The following is a 21,247-nucleotide window of genomic DNA, read 5'->3' as shown; positions in this document are numbered from 1 at the left end:
GGTGGGAATGTAAATTAGTGCAGCTACTATGGAAAACAGTATGGAAGTCCCTCAAAAAATTGAAAATCGAACTCCCGTGTGATTCAGCAATCCCACTTCTAGCAGGTAGACTGAATCTTTCCCCTGATCTCCTGCCAGGCTGTAGTGTGGAGTGAGGGGCACTGGGCACTTGCCCCTTCAAATTGGGAAGTGTGACGAGGTAGCAGCCATCAGTGCAAGTCTCTCTCTGCTCTGATTGTTGGCAAGCCAGCACACGCGCACTCCTTACAATTAGAGTCTAGGCTTCTCCAGCTCTTCTGTCTCAGTGGATTTCCCAACAGGCATGGGGGCTCCCCAGGGCAAGGGTCCACCTGTGTGGACCTTTCTCTTCCTTACAGACCCCTCCAGGGGTGCTGGTCCCAACCCGTTGCCTTTTCCCCCCCAAGTCTACCCAGTTACATGAAGATCTTCCTTGCGGTTTTGGTTTTATAGGAGATATTCTGCCGGTTTCCAATGAGTTTTCTTTGAGTAATCTTCCACATGTAGATGGGTTTTTTTGTTTGTTTGTTTTGTTTCTTGTTTTTTTGCGGTACGCGGGCCTCTCACTGCTGTGGCCTCTCCTGCTGCGGAGCACAGGCTCCGGACGCGCAGGCTCAGTGGCCATGGCCCACGGGCCCAGCCTCTCCGCGGCATGTGGGATCCTCCCGGACCGGGGCATGAACCCGTGTCCCCTGCATCGGCAGGCGGACTCTCAACCACTGCGCCACCAGGGAAGCCCCTAGATGTATTTTTGATGTGTTTGTGAGAGCAAGTGAGCTCCATGTCTTCCTACTCTGACATTGATCCCCCTCTCAATAAAAAAAAAAACTGTCTTTTAATCTCCTGATCTGTTAGCCTTACTATACCCCAGATTTTCCACAAATACACTACATATTTTAAAACATAGACAATCTATTGAGGAACATTCAAACGAATCACACTTCAGGCTTCTGAATACTTTATCTAGTGGCAACTAATGTGAAATAGGCGATTACCAAATCTAAAAACACTTAGAAAATTCCAATTTGATATCAAAATATAGCAAATAATCCTCATTGAATACTCACTGCTGAGAAAATACTGGCTATGTTTATGAGTATATCAATGTATATTAATAATGATAATATTAGCTCATATTTCCCATTTACCGAACACATTAACATGTACTGTCTCAACCATCAGAATAAACATATGGAGTATGCAAAGGAATTTATATTGTTCTCATTTTTATTGCTGAGGATATAAATGTTTAGTGTGGTTAAATCAATTATTCAACCCTATACAGTTTTTGGAACAAAAATGGAACTTTTTAAATGGAATTTATTTTTATTTCTTTTAGGGTACTATAATTGATTCATAAACATTATTTTTAAAATAATAGGAAATACAGATAGGGAAATTTTTAAGACAATAATCACCTATGCTGAGAGGAAATCATGTTAATGTTTAAGCTATAGTCACACATATGTATACAGTAAAATTGTCCTTCACATAAAAACATGTTATGATTGCCTTTATATGTTAACAAATACTTACAAGGTAACTTTTAATGGATACTTCCTGATCCACTGTATGGATGTACTGTTGTTGGATATTTAGGTCCTTTCCAAGTTTTCACAATATTAATCTCCCCTTATGTCCATTTATGAACTTAGCTTATGTCTATGAGTCAGAAAAGTATATATCAAGCTTATCTCTTTTCTAATTCTCAGTCTTATATGATAAGACATTAACATTTCTATGTAGAGATTTTCTCTTTTGAAACTTGAGACTGACAATCCTCACAGGACTGTTGTGAGAATGAAATGTATAATACTCCTAAAAAGGCTTTGACAAAAGATATTTTTAAACTCCTAATTTCTTTGGCTAAATATACATATTTGTATCAACAGGTTTAAAACCTAAAAAAGGCTTTTGGACCCACTGGAAGCTGAACGAACTCTCCACAACGACCATTCATGGTAGCAAGAAAGCACCTTCAGAATCTATAAAGGACAGGATTGCAAGAAGTCAAGAACGCATATCAACTTGTAAGTAAATTTATTATATACTGCTGATTGAAATAGCCAAAATCAAGTGTATCATTATTTTTTTGTCAAAATTTTCTAATGATTTATTTTCTGGTGAGGGTCTTAAAATAACATTTGATTTATAGATGGGTATTATAGTAATTTGAATATTGCTTTATATTTTAGTTTTTCATTATAAAAATAGCATGTGCCTAAGTCCTTTTCTCATTTGCATGTTATTATGTTTTTATATTGATCTGCGGGAACTCCTCAGGTTTGTAAGAACACTACAAATATTCTTAATTTTTAGCTGTATTGCTCTCTGGTTAATAATGTGTTTTACCAATAGATAAGTTTAAAATTTTTATTCAGTAAATTTAAATAATGTCTTTTGTAGTTTCAGTTTTGTGGCATGTTTGTCAGGACTTACCTAAATTATGAAAAAAAGAATCTACCTGTTCTTTTTTTCTAGTACTTTTTTATTTCCATGTTTTATTCAACTCCTTACTCCACTTGGGGTTTATTTTGTTATAAAGGAAGGTAGTTGTAGTCCAGTATTTTGTTTTTTCCAAATGCTTACTTATTAAATGGTCCACTTACAGACTACTTGAAATAGCAATTCACATGGATATATTTTTGTATTCTCTTCTACCTCCCAAATTCCTGTACCAGGACCAAACTTCTCAGTAACTCTACATTAATTAGCACTTTAAGGCAAGTTTATTTTTCTCTAATTTATACTATATTTCAATACTAAACATAGGTCTGGTGCTCAGGCCTCATTTCTGACCAATTAAATAAGAATCTGAGGCTCAGTATTTTTTAAAGCTACCCAGATGATTTCAATGTGCAGGCAAAGTTAAGAACCACTAGTGTAGAGGGAAATACCTTTCCATCATACTTCTTGATATAGGCCAGGGCAAGGAGGGACTAACCTACTCAACCTACTCTTCTGAAAGCAGCTCGTCAGTTAATTTCTGATTCCAAAATTGTTTAATTAGTTAATTACTGCTCTTCTGATTAGTACTTTGATTCTTCTCCACTCTTATTCCCATAGATGTCATCCTGTCTGATTTCTATCTTTTAGTAGTTATGTGAAATTTCTTATTTGCTAATGTCACCCTGGTTTTTACAGAGCTTCATGCATATTTGTAATTTTGGATGGAAAGAGAGATAATCCACTGTCTTGACCCAATCTTATCTCTTTTTGTTTCTCAGTCTCACATGTAAATAACAACTTGGCTGAATATAAAATTAAGGAGGTTGGGGGAGCTTTCTTTTTTTTTCATTTTAACTTACAGAAAAGTGTTGAGAATAGTATAACTCCCATATATCCTTTATCCACCAAATGTTTGAATTTATCCTATTTGTTTTATTGTTTTCTCTATCCCTCTTTTATATAAATATTTAAAGCTATAAATTTCTCTAATTCCTATTTCAGCTACAGTCTGCAAATTTTGATATATTTTCGTTATCATTTAATCCAAAATATTTTCTAATATCCAGTATAATTTCTGTTTTGACCTATGGGTTATTTAGAGATGTATTATTTAATTTTTAAATACTTAGGGCTTTTCTAGATACCTTAAAATTACTGATTTCTAGGGCTTCCCTGGTGGCGTAGTGGTTGAGAGTCCGCCTGCCGTTGCAGGGGACACGGGTTCGTGCCCCGGTCTGGGAGGATCCCACATGCCACGGAGCGGCTGGGCCCGTAAGCCATGGCCGCTGGGCCTGCGCGTCCGGAGCCTGTGCTCCGCAACGGGAGAGCCCGCGGCAGTGAGAGGCCTGTGTACCGCAAAAAAAAAAAAAAAAAAAAAAAATTACTGATTTCCAATTTTAAATATAGTGTGGTCTGAGAATATACTCTACAGTCTTTTGAAGTGTATTGAGACTTGTTTTATGGTACAGTACATGGTCTATCTTGGTGAACATTCAATGTGCACGTGAGAAGAATGTGTATTCTGCAATTATTTTGTAAATCTCAATTAGATCAAGGTGGTTGATAGTGATATTCAGATCTTCAATATCAAGATTCAACAAACTACAGCCTGTGGACCAAATCTGGCCTGCAGCCTATTTTTTATACATCCTATGAGCTAAGAATGATTTTTACATTTTTAAGGGTTGTAAAAAAAAAAAAAAACAATAAAGAATATACCACAAAGGGACTTTCCTGGTGGCACAGTTGTTAAGAATCTGCCTGCCAATGCAGGGGACACGGGTTCAAGCCCTGGTCCTGGAAGATACCACATGCTGCGGAGCAACTAAGCCCAGGCGCCACAACTACTGAGCCTGCGCTCTAGAACCTGTGCTCCACAACAAAAGAAGCCACTGCAGTGAGAAGCCTGCTCACTGCAACAAAGAGTAGCCCCCGCTTGCCACAACCAGAGAAAGCCGGCTCACAGTAACAAAGACCCACCACAGCCCAAAATAAGTAAATTTAAAAATATATATATACCACAGAGATCACATGTGGCCCACAAAGCCTAAAATATTGGACTATCTGACCCTTAATAGAAAAAGCGTGCTAACTCTCGTTCTGTATCTTTATGATATTTAATTATTCTATTAATTACTGAGAAGGGGGTGTTAAAATCTCCCACTGCAATTGTGGAATTATCTATTTCTCCCTTTAATTCTGCTGATTTTTGCTTTATGCCTTTTTAAGTTACTGGGCACATATACAATTATTATGTCTTCCCTTTAATCATTATGAAATATTTCTTCATATCTATGATAATTCTCCTAGGGGAATTATCTATCTAATTATCTATGAGTTCTATTTTGTCAGATATTAATATAGCCACTTGAGCTTTCTTATGCTTGTGGTTTGCATAGTGTATCTTTTCCCATCATTTTACTTACAACCTCTTTGTTTTTTCATGTTTAAAGTTGAATCTTGGTTTTTTATTTAGTCTTACAATTTCTTCCTTTTGATTGGAGTGATTACTTCATTTACATTCAACATAACTATTGACATGATTAGGATTGTTTTTACCATGTTCCTGTTTGTTTACAGTTTTATCTCACCTGTTTTTTGTTCTTCAATTCCCCTTCCCTATCTTCATTTGGTTAAGCAAATATTTTTAGTATTCCATTTTAATTCTTCTACTGGCTGTTTGCCTGTACCTTCTTGAATTTTTTGCAATTGCCTTAGTGATTTCAAAATGCATCCTTAAATTATTAAAATACTACTTAAAGTTAATGTTGTCCTACTTTACTAAAAATGTAGGAACTTGGAGACGGATAGCTACACATACTCCCCTTTGTCCTTTGTGCTGTTGTTGTCATATATATTAGAAGATCTACATGAATAATGGCCTCACATTATACAGTGTTAGGATTTTTGCTTCAAATAACTACATGGTTTATTTCAGCTTTATTGAGGTCTAATTGATGTACAATAAACCACACACATTTAGAATATAAAATTTCACAATTGGACATATGTATAAACTCATAAAACTGTCACAGCCTTCAAGATAGGAAACATATCCACCATTCCAGAAAGTTCCTCAGACTTTTTTATAGTTCCTCCCTCTTTCTCAATCCCCAGGCAATTACTCATGTGATTTTTGTCACTACAGGTTAGTTTGCATTTTCTAGAATTTTATGTAAATGGAATCATAGAGTATGTGCTATCTTTTGTCTGGCATTTTCTACTCTGCATAAGTATCTTGAGATTCATTCATCTTGATGTACGTATGAATAGTTTGTTCCCCTGTATTGCTGAGTAATAGTGCATGGTAAGGATATACAACAGTTTGTTTATCCATTCACATGTTGGTAGACATTTGCATTGTTTCCAGTATTTAGCTATTATAAATAAAGCTGCTATGAATATTCATGTACAAGTCTTTGTGTAAACATAGGATTTCATTTATCTTTAGTAAGCATCTAGTAGTGGAAGGCTGAATAGTATGGTAAGTGTATTATAACATTTTAATAAATTGCCAAATTTATCCAAAATTTTACATTCCTATCAGTATACAAGTTATAGTTACTCTACTTCCTTGCTAAGACTTTGTACAGTCTTTTTAATTTTAGCCATTCTTGTGGGTTATGTACTGGTATTTAGTTAGGTTTTATTTTAATTTCTCTAATGACTAATTATGATGAGCTCTTTTCATGTGCTTATTTGCCATCTGTATATCTTCTTTACTGAAGTGTCTGTTTCAATCTTTTCGCTATTTTTATTGGGGTTGTTTGTCTTATTTTAATTGTTATAACAGTTTTTTATATATTCTAGACACAAATCCTTTAACAGGTATATATTTTACAAATATTCTTTTCTAGTCTGTAGTTGCCTTTTCATTTTATAATAGTGTCTTTTGAAAGGCAAAAGTTTATAATATGGTAAAATCAAATTTATCATTTTTTCCAATAGGGTATGTGATTTTTTGTGTCATATTCAAGAATTTTTTTGTGAACCCAATTTCACCCAGATTTTCTCCCATGTTTTCTTCTAGAAATTTTATAGTATATAATTTTATAGCTTAGAATTGTAGCTCCCATTATACACTTAGGTCTCTAATTCATTTTGAGTAATTTTTGAAAATTATGTGAAGTAAGCAGTGAGGATCATTTCTTTGCATATTATTCTAGCACCATATGTTGAAAAGATTATCCTTTGCCCATTGAATTATCTTGGAACCTTTGTCAAAAAAACATTTGATCATATGTGTATTGCTCTATGCATGTACTCTGAATTCTGTTTCACTAATGCCAATACCAAACTACCTTGATAATCGTAATTTTATAACATGTCTTGGAGTCAGGTACTATAAGTCCTCCAACTTTGTTCTTCTTTTAAAAAATTATTTTGGCTATCTAGATTCTTTTCATTTCTATATAATTTTTTAACTGCTTATCAGTATTTAAAGTATATACTCTGGAATTTTCATTGGAATTAGGTTGAATCTATCAACTTAAGAAGCGTTGACATCTTAACAATATTGATATTCCAATCCATGAACATAGAATATTTCCACATTTATTTAGGACTTCTTTCTATCTCAGCAATATTTTCTAGTTTTTTCTTTATAGATGCTGCACATATCTCTCAAATAATATTGCATATGGTGTTTTTAATTTCAATTCCTGATTGTTCACTGGTAATATATAAAAAATACTATAGAAAAATACTTTTGTGTTGATCTTAATATCCTACAATCTTACTAAACTTGCTTATTAGTTCTAGTAGCCTTTTTAGATTTCTTAGGATTTTTTCTTCATGGATACTCATGTCATCTGAGAATAAAGAGCATTATACTTTATTTTCAATCTATATGCATTTTATTTATTTTACTTGCCTATGGCTAGGATCTTTAAGAAGATGTTGACTAAAAGTGGTGAGAGTAGTCATGCGTGCCTCATTCCTGATCTTAGAGGGAAAATGTTAGGTTACTTACCTTTAAATAGATTTTGGCTGAAAGCTTTTATAGATATCTTTTATCAGGTTGAGGTAGTTTCATTGCCTTCCTAGTTTGCTGAGAGGTTTTTGTTGTTGTTTGTTTTTTAACAAATAGATGTAGGATTTTAGCATTTGTTGAGATGAACATACTGTTTTTCTATTTTAGTCTTTTAATACAGTGAATTACATTGATTGATTTTTCAAGTGTTACCTAACCTTGCATTCCTGGGAAAAATCCCATTTGGCAATTGTGTATTAACCTTTTCATGTATACTACTGAATTCAGTTTGCTAAAATTTTGTTTCCTTTTCCTGTACTGTCCTGTCACATTTTAGTAATAAGTGTAATGTTCACCCCTCTTCTCTTTTCTAAGGGTTAGTGTAAACTTGGTATTTGTTCTTCTTTACGTATTTGGTAGAATTCACCAACGAAACCATCTGGGCCTAGAAATTCCTCTGTGGTAAGGTTTTTGACTAAAAATTCATTTCTCTGATAGATATAGTGCTATTCAAATGATCAGTTCCTTCTTGAGTAAACTGTAGTTTTGTGTAAATTTTTATTTTATTCCATTAAATATTTTTGAGTTTTATCTGAGATGTGATCTAGTCATTCAGAAATATTTTGGTCTACTTGGGACTTTATTTTAAGCTTCATTAGGTGGAGCCAGAGAACTCTTTTGTTTAGGCCTTAACATGCTTCCCCTACTGAGGCAGTACCCTTCTTAGTATTCTACCCCATGCTCTGTGTGTAACAGATTTCCCATCTGGCTGTCTGGAACATGAGCTTTCTGTGAGCCCCAAGCATTGTTCTGCCCGCTCCTTCCTGCGTTGTTTTTTTTTTTAAACCAACCTCAGGCAAAAATTCAAGGATAACCTTCTGAAGAGCTCCAGAATGCTCTCTGTGTGCATCTGTCTCCTCTATATTATGCTGACCTGTGAATTTTAGCTTGCCTTGACCTTCCTGAATGCTAAATTTTATTTTTCAACTCAGTTATGCTTGGATTCCCACCACTACACTGTGGCCTCAAAATTTCTTTTTTAGAGACAATAAGATGAGACAACTGAAGGGTTCTCTCATTAGGTTTTTTTCTCTTGGCTGGAGCGGGGGTGATTACTGTCCTGTGCTGCCTGTTGTCCAACACATGAAAACCGTTGTTTCATATATTTTCTCCAATTTCTTACTTGTTTAAGAAAGAAGAGCAATCCAGTTCCTGTTACTCCATCATAGCAAGAAGTAGAAGTGATTATATGTATTTTAAAAGATTAAGAGAAGACTTAAAAATAGTCTTCTATATTTAATCACATATTTGCCATTCCTGGATCTTCATTCCCTCCTATAAATTTGAGTTTCCATCTGGTGTCATTTCCCTTTAGCTTGGAAAAAAACTACCTTTTGGCAGTTCTTATAGTTCAGTTCTGCCAGTAATAAAGTTTCTCAAGTTTATTTATCTAAAAATAATGTTCATTTTGCCTTTATTTTTGAAGGATATTTTTGCTGGATTTAGAATTCTAGGTTCACTTTTCTTTTGCCTTTCAGCAAGATATTTTTCCATTGGGTTCTGGTTTGGTATTGTTTCTTTTTTTTTTTTTTAATCCACTCTTATTTATATTCTTTTCCCATATAGGACATTACAGAGTATTAAGTAGAGTTCCCTGTGCAGGTTATTATTAGTTATCTATTCTATATATAGTAATGTGTACATGTCAATTCCAATCTCCCAATTTATCCCTCTCCTACCTTTCCCCCTTGGTAAACATAAGTTTCTTTTCTACATCTGTGACTCTACTTCTGTTTTGTAAACAGGTTCATTTGTACCATATTTTTTAGATTCCACATATAAGCAATATCATATGATATTTGTTTTTCTCTGTCTGATTTACCTCACTCGGTATGACAATCTCTAGGTCCATCCATATCACTGCAAATGACATTATTTCATTCTTTTTTATGGCTGTGTAATATTTCATTGTATACGTGTACCACATCTTCTTTATCCATTCTTTGGTTGATGGACTTTTAGGTTGCATCCATGTCCTGGCTAAATAGTGCTGCAATGACCTTGGGGTGCAGGTATCATTTCGAATTATGATTTTCTCTGTATATGTGCCCAGGAGTGGGATTTCTAGATCATATGGTAGCCTTATTTTTAGTTTTTTAAGGAACCTCCATACCGTTCTCCATAGTGGCTGTACCAATTTACCTTCCCACCAACAGTGTATGAGGGTTCCCTTTTCTCCACACCCTCTCCAGCATTTATGGTTTGTAGATTTTTTGATGATGGCCCTTCTGACCAGTGCGGTGATACCTTATTGTCATTTTGATTTGAATTTCTCTAATTTAGTGATGTTGAGCATCTTTTCATGTGCTTTTTGGCTGTCTATATATCTACTTTGGAGAAATGTCTATTTAGATATTCTGCCCATTTTTTGATTGGGTTTTTTTTTTGTTTGTTTTTGGTATTGAGCTGCATGAGCTGTTTGTATAGTTTGGAGATAAATCCCTTATCAGTTGCTACATTTGCAAATATGTTCTCATTCTGTAGGTCGTCTTTTTGTTTTGTTTATGGTTCCCTTTGCTGTGCAAAAGCTTTTAAGTTTAATTAGGTTCCATTTATTTTTGCTTTTATTTTCTTTAGGAGGTGGATTGAAAAAGATTAAGCTGAGATTCATGTCAGAGAGTGTTCTGCCTATGTTTTCCTCTAAGAAGTTTATAGTATCTGGTCTTACATTTAAGTCTTTAATCCATTTTGAGTTTACTTTGTATATAGTGTTAGAGAATGTTCCAATTTCATTCTTTTAATGTAGCTGTCCAGTATTCCCAGCACAACTTATTGAACAGACTGTCCTTTCTCAATTGTATATTCTTGCCTCCTTTATCATATATTAGGTGACCATAGGTACATGGGTTTATCTCTGGACTTTCTATCCTGTTCCAATGATCTATATTTCTGTTTTTGTGCCAGTACCATACCATTTTGATGACTGTAGCTTTGTACTATAGTCTGAAGTCAGGGAGCCTGATTCCTCTAGCTCTGTTTTTCTTTCTCAAGATTGCCTTGGCTATTCAGGGTGTTATGTGTTTCCATACAAATTGTAAAATTTTTTGTTCTAATTCTGCGAAAAATGCTATTGGTAATTTGATAGGGATTGCATTGAATCTGTAGATTACTTTGGGTAGTATAGTCATTTTCACAATATTGATTCTTCCAATCCAAGAACATAGTATATCTTTTCATCTGTTTGTGTCATCTTTTATTTCTTTCATCAATATCTTATAGTTTTTTTGTTTTTTTTGTGGTACACAGGCCTCTCACTGTTGTGGCCTCTCCCATTGTGGAGCACAGGCTCCAGATGTGCAGGCTCAGCGGCCGTGGCTCACGGGCCTAGCCACTCCGTGGCATGTGGGATCCTCCCGGACCGGGGCACGAACCCGTGTCCCCTGCATTGGCAGGCGGACTCTCAACCACTGCGCCACCAGGGAAGCCCTCATCAATATCTTATAGTTTTTGGAGTACAAATCTTTTGCCTCCTTAGGTAGGTTTATTCCTAGGTATTTTATTCTTTTTGATGCAATGGTAAATGGGACAGTTTTCTTAATTTCTCTTTCTTATCTTTCACTGTTAATGTATAGGAATGCAAGAGAATTCTGTGCATAAATTTTGTATCCTGAAACTTTACCAAATTCATTGATGAGCTCTAGTTTTCTGGTAGCATCTTTAGGATTTTCTATGTGTAGTATCATATCATCTGTAAACAGTGCTAGTTTTACTTCTTCTTTTCCAATTTGGATTCCTTTTATTTCTTTTTCTTCTCTGATTGCTGTGGGTAGGACTTCCAAAACTATGTTGAATAAAAGTAGCAAGGGTGGACATCCTTGTCTTGTTCCTGATCTTAGAGGAAATGCTTTTAGTTTTTCACCATTGAGAATGATGTTTACTGTGGATTTGCCATATATGGCCTTTATTATGTTGAGGTATGTTCTCTTTATGCCCACTTTCTGGAGAGTTTTTATCATAAATCGGTGTTGAATTTTGTCAAATGCTTTTTCTGCATCTATTGAGATGATCATATGGTTTTTATTCTTCAGTTTGTTAGTGTAGTGTATCACATTGATTGATTTACATATGTTGAAGAATCTTTGCATCCCTGGGATAAATCCCCCTTGATCATGGTATATGATTCTTTTAATGTGTTGTTGGATTGGATTTGCTAGTATTTTGTTGAAGATTTTTCCTTCTATATTCATCAGTAATACTGGCCTGTAATGTTTTTGTGTGTGATATCTTTGTCTGATTTTGGTATCAAGGTGATCGTGACCTTACAGAATGAGCTTTGGAGTGTTCCTTCCTCAGCAATTTTTTGGAATAGTTTGAGAAGGATAGGTGTTAACTCTTCTCTAAATGTTTGATAGAATTTGCCTGTGAATCCATCTGGTTCCAGACAGCTGTTTGTTGGAAGTTTTTAAATCACAGTTTCAATTTCAGTACTTGTGATTGATCTGTTCATATTTTCTATTTCTTCCTGGTACAGTCTTGGAAGATTGTACCTTTCTAAGAATTTGTCCATTTCTTCTAGGTTGTCCATTTTATTGCCATATAGTTGCTTGTATTAGTCTCTTATGATCCTTTGTATGGTGTCAGTTGTAACTTCTTTTTCATTTCTAATTTTATTGATTTGAGTCCTCTGCCTTTTTTTCTTGATGAGAACCCTACAGGTTCCATTTTAGAAGGCTCAACGCCCCTCCAGTTTCTACCTGCTTTTAGTCATTCCCTGGTATCATCAAGTGGTTAATGTCCTTTTTTTAAACACTTCCAAGAATTCATAACTTTTATCTATGGGAGAGTCAGACTGATGTAAATTAAATATTTAAATATTGAGTTTATTTTCCAATTTAAATATCAAATTGTCAAATCACATGTTCTTATAAAACTAGATACTACTTCATTATCTTCTGTTATTTAGTCTAGTAGAGAAGTCTAAACCAGCCTGTTTTCTTCCTTTACAGTTAATTTATAAAATTTAGTTTTTACTTTTACTTATTTAGATGTTTCCAAGATTTTTTAATTTGTCTTTAAATTTGGAAAATGTCACTAGAACATGTCTTGATGATTTTCATAAGTTTTCACAATGCCAAAATTTATTTAAAATTCTTGGATTTCCCTAAGCTCTGTGGTAGACCTAGTAAAGATCTTAGCCAAATATTTCAAGACATAGAAACTTATATGGCCAGACTGAAGAGGAAGGGAAAGTGACACTGTTGCAGATATTTAAGGAAAAAGTTTCATTTCACCATTGGAGAGTATCCCCTGACATTGAGGAAATAAAATCTCCAGAGAAAGCCTTCATATCCTGTTTTCACGTGGTATGCTATGACATACTAAATGTTGTCTTTTTACCTCATAAAAAATGAAAATATATAGGGACCAATTTTTTAAAAATAGGATAAAGCCCACTACAAGCTACTCATTTGGCAAATATGTAAACTAAGAACAATCTTTTATTAGGGAATGACAACTGAAAGGTCTTTGGAGGTGAGGCTGAAAGCAAAAAATCAAGTCCCTCAAAAGACCACGATTTTCAACATCATGTTTTAGCCAGTCATGGGCTTACCATTCTACCCAGTGCCCCTGGACTGTAGGACCTTGAGTAAGGGACTTCTCCTTGGATTCCCAAATAAACATCTCATTTCAGTGGAGCTTTTGCTTTTCTGAGTAAGTTTCTGCCAATGTGGATGAGGATCTGTCAAGACCTCCTCATATAACTAAACTCCTCAAACTAAACTCCTATAGTTTAGTGGTAAACTATATTTATTATGAAAAACACTTTAAAATTTGGTCCCATTTCATGGACTTCAGATATAATATCAGTTTTTGTATTTTCTTTCTGGTGCTGATGCAGATTTTCTTATTTGTAAGTTTTATAGTTGTTTTACTTAGAGTTGAGAGATAGATCAAAATGGTTATGTTTATCCCAATTCTTTACATGGGGTTTCCTTTTGGATTTGTTTTTATTATTATATTTTATTTAAACATGCAGGAAAGTATAGAAAATATTTCCCACACATAACAAATATTTGCATTTTGCCATATTTGCTTTTCAAGCCTTTTATTTACATATCTTTTGTACCATTCCTAAATCTGTCCCTTTCTCCCCAGTGGTAATGATTATATGGCTATTTATAGGCATTCTTCCTTTCTATAATATATAACATTGTTTCTTATGTTCTTTACATAAATAATATATATGAAACTGTTTCAACATTTCAATATTTAACCATAATCAACATTTAAAAATAATCAACAGATATTGACCAATATTTTTGGCCACCAAGAGAACACATTTATGTTATTCCATAGTTTATATAGAGGCCATCAAAAATGTTTTTCTCTTATTAGAGGAAGTACTGCTTATGAGCTTTTAATTACTTTTGTTCCAAATATTATTTATATGTTGCTTCATGATAGTCCTGGTTTTTTCAGAAGTTATTATTTTTGCAGTATCCATTTTATGCAATCTAAAATAAAGAATTACTCTGGGTGGTGAACTACCATGCTTTAAAGAGGTTTTATACTGTATTTCTAATGAAATGATTATTTTAATTTGGAAAAACATAAAAATTATATTTGTTTCAAACACACTTGATTTTCATATTAATGGAAAGTCTTTATAAAATGCATCATATATTTTATTTACCCATAAATATTTGAAAAGTACTTTTTATATTACATTCTAAAACATCACTAGATTTTTCTGTTTCTGGATAAGATGATCTAAGTCTGGGGTATTATGGTAGGTTAGAGGTTTAATTAGGGTTTCTTTTCATATACTGCTCAAAATTAAATTTTAATAATTTATGTTCAACTTGGGGAAATCTTCAATTTGAACTATGTATTTGATAAAGTGTGTTAACGTATTAGGGCTTTATTAGTAATATTCTTATGTAGTAGGTTGCTTTTATTATCAGTTACAAAATGAGGAAACTGAAACATAAGGGAATTAAATAACTTGCTCAAGGTCACATCACTCATAAATGGTGGAATATGAATTCAAATTCAGGAAATTCTGGCCTTAGAATCTGAACTCTTTAACAACTTCACATACTGCCTCTCAGACATTTAATTTTACAGGCTTGTAAGTATGTTAAGGCTTAAAATTGTCATCATAGGATAAGAGTTTTAACTTAGGAGAATTACCATAGCCTTATTCCCTCATTCATGACTAATGTGAATGAGTGTTTAGATCCTTTTCTGGGATCAAGTTTTAATATGTGAGAAGGAAGGAGGAAAGCTGTTAGAAGAGCCAAAGTAGGATGCAGAAGACTGGGGGAAAATCTCACTTGTTTCCCAATTTTGTATACAGATGCCTCTAGAAATAGCAAGCAATCATTTGGAGAATGGAAAACCCACACTGTGGGGCCAAAGTGGTCCAGAGGTACAGTGACAGCAAAGAGTTGGAATTTCTAATCCTCTGAAAGAAGCTGAGCCTCCACTAGGGAAGCATGGGTCTAGTCTACTAGACACTGTCGTTTTTTTTTGTAGGGAAACTAAAAGGGCAGATGTTCCACTTCAAAAAGGCAAGGATTGCATAAAGAAGTAGTCTTATTTTTCTATAAAGTAATTTTTTCTGTAGACTTCTGCTTAGACTGTGACTACTAGAAAATCTGTTCAAGGTAGAATTTTGTTCAAATCTTTGTTTTTATTTGAACTTTGAGCCTCTTATATTTCTGTAGAACCTTAACCTACATTTAAAGCTGTCTTATGAGAATTCATATTAGTTAGTGATCAGTGAGTGCCTCTCCTCCACATAGTGATTCAGAGATCCAGGCTGCTTCCACCTTCTGGGGTCACCATCCTATAGATCTTCACAGTCAGTAGAATTAATCTGTATCAGGAGAATAAAAGAGGAATAGACACACACTCATAAAAGTCTTGGTTCAGAAGTTTCCCATATCACTTCCAATCACATACCATTAGTGAGAACAAACCATGGCTACACCTAGGTGTAAGGAGGGCTGACAAATAAAAACTCTGGTTGGGAAAGTGCTACCTAGTAATAGCTACGTACTATGGAAGGGGGAGCATATAGTTTGCAGGTCAGGAAGTGTCTCATTTACAGGAATTAAAGAATAATGCAGTAATCCTTACGTATGGAGTGCTTTTGCTACGGCCAGTGATAAAAATTTGAGCTTTCCAGTACTGATGAACCTAGTCGCAGGGCAGGAATAAAGACACAGACATGGAGAACATACTTGAGGACACAGTGGGGGAAGGGGAAGCTGGGACGAAGTGAGAGAGTAACATTGACATATATACACTACCAAATGTAAAATAGCTAGCTAGTGGGAAGCTGCTGCATAGCACAGGGAGATCAGCTCAATGCTTTGTGATGACCTATAGGGGTGGGATAGGGAGGGTGGGAGGGAGACACAAGAGGGAGGAGATATAGGGATATATGTATTGTATACATATAGCTGATTCACTTTGTTGTCCAACAGAAACTAACACACTATTGTAAAGCAATTATACTCCAATAAAGATATAAACAAAAAAGAAATTTAAAAATGAAAATAATAAAAGTTTTCAGCTTTCAAACAAAAATTTTGAAGAACTTGCATCCACTACCATAATCTTGACAGTTTTCCAATACTTAAAGACCTCTGGTAATTCAGTGGTGATATTAATGAATGTGATTTTTTTTTTTACTATAAAGAAATGTGTCAACATTTAGAATATCTGCATAACTCACTGAACCAATATTTTACAAATGACTAATGCATTATATTTTTTTAAATTTTACATAGATTTTTTAAAGTGTGATAGACCAATGGATTTTAACACAACAGAGTACGCAAAGCACAGTTATGTGTTTTCAGATTCCACGTTGCAACCCACCATTAAGAAACTAGAACTTGTCACATTTGGGTATAGTATTCAAAGAGTATTCACAACTATTAAAATACTCCTCCTTTTTTTGACTAATTTATGTGATACTGGATTTTCTTAATATGCTTCAATATATAAATATATACTTCAAAAAATACATCACAGTAGAAGAAATGCAGAAGTAAATATTAGAATCCAGCTGTCTTCTACTAAACCAGTTGTTAGAGATCTTTTAAATGTGAAACAGTGTTACTCTTCTCAAATTTTTTTCTTGAATATAGTTATCTTTTTCCAAAAATATGCCATTTATGTTAATATGAAATGGGTTTATTACTGTTATTTTTAATGAAATAATAAATACATGTTTAAGATTTCTCAGTTTTAATTTCTAATATAGGAAATACTAATAGATACAAAAACACATATAAACAAAAGTTCTTGTTGTCTTCAGTTATTCTTAAGAGTATAATGTGGTCCTGAGACTAAAATTTTGAGGACCACTCTCCTACAGGAAATCAATGCAAAGGGGTTTGGTCCATGGCATCTGAGAGCTACCATATTCTGCTTATAGTTTTACATTCTGCTTACAGTTTTATAGTTTCTGTGTTGCTTATCCCCAAGCTGGACTCAGTCATAACTGTGGAGAATCCTCTGAACATAAGACTCAGATCATTTATTTACTAAGGATATAAGCATGTTTTGATTTGGAGACTTCTCTACAGTTTCTAATGTTTCCTCAGCTCTGATGTATTTAACTTGCACATAATAGACTTGAATGTCCTTGAGTATGTCATATAATCCCTCTCAGCCTTATTTTTCCACCTGAAAAAAATGAGATGATTAGAGTAGATTATTTCTATAGTTCCCTTTTCTAACATTTTGTTACTCTATGCCTTCTATCCATAGGTACTGAATAAACTCCTAAAGTGCTTGTTGAATGTTGAGGTGAAATTAGCAGTAGAGACTGATGACTTAGATTTATTATTTTGGAACTCTTTCCCCTCAACAGTTCTATCTCTGTGTGTGTGTGTGTGTCTTTGTGTGTATTACTTCCTTAATTTGTGTGCTAGAGGAATGCTGAGGCAGGTCAAGAGCTGAACTGGGGTAAAACATGAGTATATACATATGTATGTGTGTGTATATATGACTGTCAAGGAATGCAATAATCTGGGCTCCATGTATGCTGCTGTCTCAGAATTGCTTCTAATCTAAAACATTTTTAAGACATAATTTCTTCTTGACATTTTAGATGCTTATTGTCATATGGGGTTAACTTTTCTCCAGAATTTTAAACTAAAAGCACTTTCTCTTTTTGTTTTTAATGAGTTAAACAGGCAGCAGGTAGTTAAAATTTGCCTTCCAAACAAAATGGCATATCTCCCTTTTTAGGACTGGAATGTAAGAAGTTACAGAATTTCAGTATCTGGAAGGACTCAGGATTTACAAGCCAGCTCCCCTTAACCAGTATATTGTTAGATTATTTACAAGACTAAAGTTTTAATGGTCATTTCTCTTATTGTGGTACCACACCATATAACCTTTTAAACTCAGATGAAGATCGTTTTTGAAAAACAATCTTTACACCCCCTCTAATTTTTAAGCCCAATTTTTCCTCTTTATCTGAACTTTAAGGTTAAAGCATTAACATACTTTATGGGTTTTTTATAGACTATTGTTTAAACCACAAGTGATAAAAAATATTTCTTCTATTCAGTTAACATGTAACTTTTAAGTACCTATGTGCACATTACTGTACTTAGTGATGTGAGGAGGTGAAAAATTTTTTAACAAGTTACTCATACACAAGCACTAGTTGATACTTAGCAAATGACATGTTCCAAAAATGCTTCAAGTAATAGCCAGATGGATTAGCTACTTGAACTTTAATTTGCACCTTTGTCATTTTGCTACATCTTCACTCTAAGCAATGCTTAGGGACAATAAAGACAGAACCCTTCAAACTTGAAAATGAGATAGCCTTCTGAGAATTAAGCCAGTAAAATCTCAACATTGCGCTTTTCAATATACATCATTAAAGAAAAACAAGAAATTTGCGTGGCTAACGAGTGAGGAAACCCCCAAAACAGTAACAGGATGGCCAGAGATATAAACTCCCAAAGTGGCAATAATTTCAATAAGTTGTATTATTGTACTATCATTGGTTAAATTTTTTAAATTTTTATTGGGGTATAATTGATTTACAATGTTGTATTAGTTTCAGGTATACAGCAAAGTGAATTGATATACAAATACATATATCTACTCTTTTTTAGATCCTTTTCCCGTATAGGACAGAGTATTGAGTAGAGTTCCCTGTGCTATACAGTAGGTCTTCATTAGTTATCTGTTTTATATATAGTAGTATGTATATGTTAATCCCAATCTTCCAATTTATCCCTCCCCTCCCTTACCCCCTGGTAACCATAAATTTATTTTCTACGTCTGTAACTCTATTTCAAAGATAGAAGTTTTCGTAGATAATTTCATTTGTAGCCTTTTTCTTAGATTCCACATATAAGCAATATCATATGATATTTGTCTTTCTCTGTCTGACTTACTTCACTCACTATGAGAATTTCTGGGTCCATCCATGTTGCTGCAAATGGCGTTATTTTGTTCTTTTATATGGCTGAGTAATATTCCATTGTATGTATGTACCACATCTTCTGTATCCATTCCTCTGGAGATGGACATTTAGGTTGCTTCCATGTCCTGGCTATTGCGAATTGTGCTACAAGGAACATTGGGGTACATGTAGCTTTTTGACTTATGGTTTTCTCCATATGTACACCCAGGAGTGGGATTGCTGGATCATATGGTAGCTCTATTTTCAGTTTTTTAAGGAACTTCCATACTGTTCTCCATAGTGGCTGTTCCAGTTTGCATTCCCATCACCCTCTCCAGCATTTATTGTTTATAGACTTTCTGATTACGGCCATTCTGATGGGTGTGAGGTGATACCTCATTCTAGTTTTGATTTGCATTTCTCTAATAATTAGTGATTTTGAGCATCTTTTCACATGCTTTTTAATCTTCTGTATGTCTTCTTTGGAGAAATGTCTGTTTAGATTTTCTGCCCATTTTTTGATTGGGTTGTTTGTTTTTTTTTGGCTTTTGTACTATGTGAAGAAAGACTATGTGAACAGAAGTGGGGTGAACAGTATGTAGCATAGAATAGTTATAGCCCAAAGAACCAGAAACTAGTAGTGTTTTTACAGAACTATCCAAATTTGATTGTTGTGAATTAGATTTCAGAATAACTTGGATAATATATCTTTTAAAATCATTTATCCTCCCTTTGCTGGGATGCAACTTCTTAATTACTAATTTAGCTTCCAAGATAATTTTCCATGGTCTGCCACAGGGTGACTTGCAAATGCCCGCCCCCCACAGGAACATTGGTCTGTAGATTGGTAGCAGTGGTCAGAGGTGCTGAATAGTGTAAAAAGCAGCAGGTTCTTATCGTATTATTAAATGCATTAGCATACTCCAGTGAGTGATGTGGAAATATCATGCTAAGGAGAAGTGAATAACAAGAATTTGAATACTTCTTTTTTTAATATTTATTTGTTTATTTGGCTCTGCCGGGTCTTAGTTACAACACACAGGATCTTCGTCACCACGTGTAGGATCTTCGTTGTGGCAAGTGAGATCTAGCTCCCTGACAAGGGATCAAACCTGGGCCCCCTGCATTGGGAGTGCAGAGTCTTAACCACTGGACCACCAGGGAAGTCCCAAGAATTTGAATACTTCTAAGAGATTAAGTCACTAGGTTGAACAAAACAAGGTGGTATGTTTCTTCTTTATTGAAGTATAGTTGATTTACAATGTTATATTAGTTTCAGGTGTACAAAATATTGTTTCAACGTTTTTATAGGTTATACTCCATTTACATTTATTATAAAATATTGGCTATATTCCCTGTGCATTACATCCTTGTATCTTATTTATTTTCTACCTAGTAGTTTGTACCTCTTAATCCCATTCACCTATCTTGTCTCTCCCCCCCACCCATCGTCCCACTTGTAACAACTAGTTTGTTCTCTGTGAGTCTGTTTTTGTTTTGTTATATTCACTCATTTGTTTTATTTTTTAGATGCTACATATAGGCAAAAATGTGTGTATTTGTCTTTCTCTGTCTGACTTATTTCACTAAGCATAATACCCTCCAGGCCCATCCTTGTTACTGCAAATGGCAATTTTTCATTCTTTTTATGGCTGAGTAACATTCCATTGTGTATATGTATATATGTATATGTGTGTGTGTGAAGATATGTACACATCTTTTTTTTATACACATCTTCTTTATCCATTCATCTGTTCATAGACACTTAGGTCGATTTCATATTATGGCTATTGTAAATAATGCTGCTATGAACATTGGAGAGCATTAATCCTTTCAAATTAGTGTTTTTGTCTTCTTTGGATATATAACCAGGAGTGGAATTTCTTGATCATATGGTGGATCTAATTTTATTTTTTTGAGGAACCTCCATACTCTTTTCCATAATGGCTATACTAATGTACATTCTCACCAACAGTGCACAAGAGTTCCTTTACTCCACATCCTTGCCAAAATTTATTTTTTTTTGTCTATTTGATGATAGTCATTCTGACAGGTTGGAGGTGGTATCTCATTGTGGTTTTGACTTGCATTTCTCTGATGGTTAGTGATGTTGAGCATCTTTTCATGTGCCTGTTGGTCCTCTTTGAAAAAAATTCTATTCGGGTCTTCTGCCCAGTTTTTAATCAAGTTGTTTGTTTTTTTGACAATGAGTTGTATGAGCTCTTTATATATTTTGGATATTTACTCTTGGCAGACATACCATTTGCAAATATCTTTCCTCATTGAGTATGTTGTCTTTTTGTTTTGTTGATGGTTTCCTTTGCTGTGCAAAAGCTTTTAGTTTAATTAGGTTCATTTGT

At 34.3% G+C, this 21,247-nt stretch overlaps 1 protein-coding gene across 1 annotated transcript in view; it reads left to right on the top strand.

The window, feature by feature from the left end:
• FAM227B (family with sequence similarity 227 member B) overlaps positions 1 to 21,247 on the top strand; it is a 247,538-nt gene that overhangs the window by 41,505 nt on the left and 184,786 nt on the right. The window contains exon 9 of the mRNA XM_065871722.1: positions 1,911 to 2,048. Within this exon, the coding sequence (XP_065727794.1) occupies positions 1,911 to 2,048 (138 nt within the window). The remainder of the gene's footprint in view (positions 1 to 1,910; positions 2,049 to 21,247) is intronic.

The sequence above is a fragment of the Phocoena phocoena genome, chromosome 2 (genome assembly GCF_963924675.1).
Source record: "Phocoena phocoena chromosome 2, mPhoPho1.1, whole genome shotgun sequence".
Classification (NCBI taxonomy): Eukaryota; Metazoa; Chordata; class Mammalia; order Artiodactyla; family Phocoenidae; genus Phocoena; species Phocoena phocoena.
This window is presented reverse-complemented; position numbering and strand designations above follow the sequence as displayed.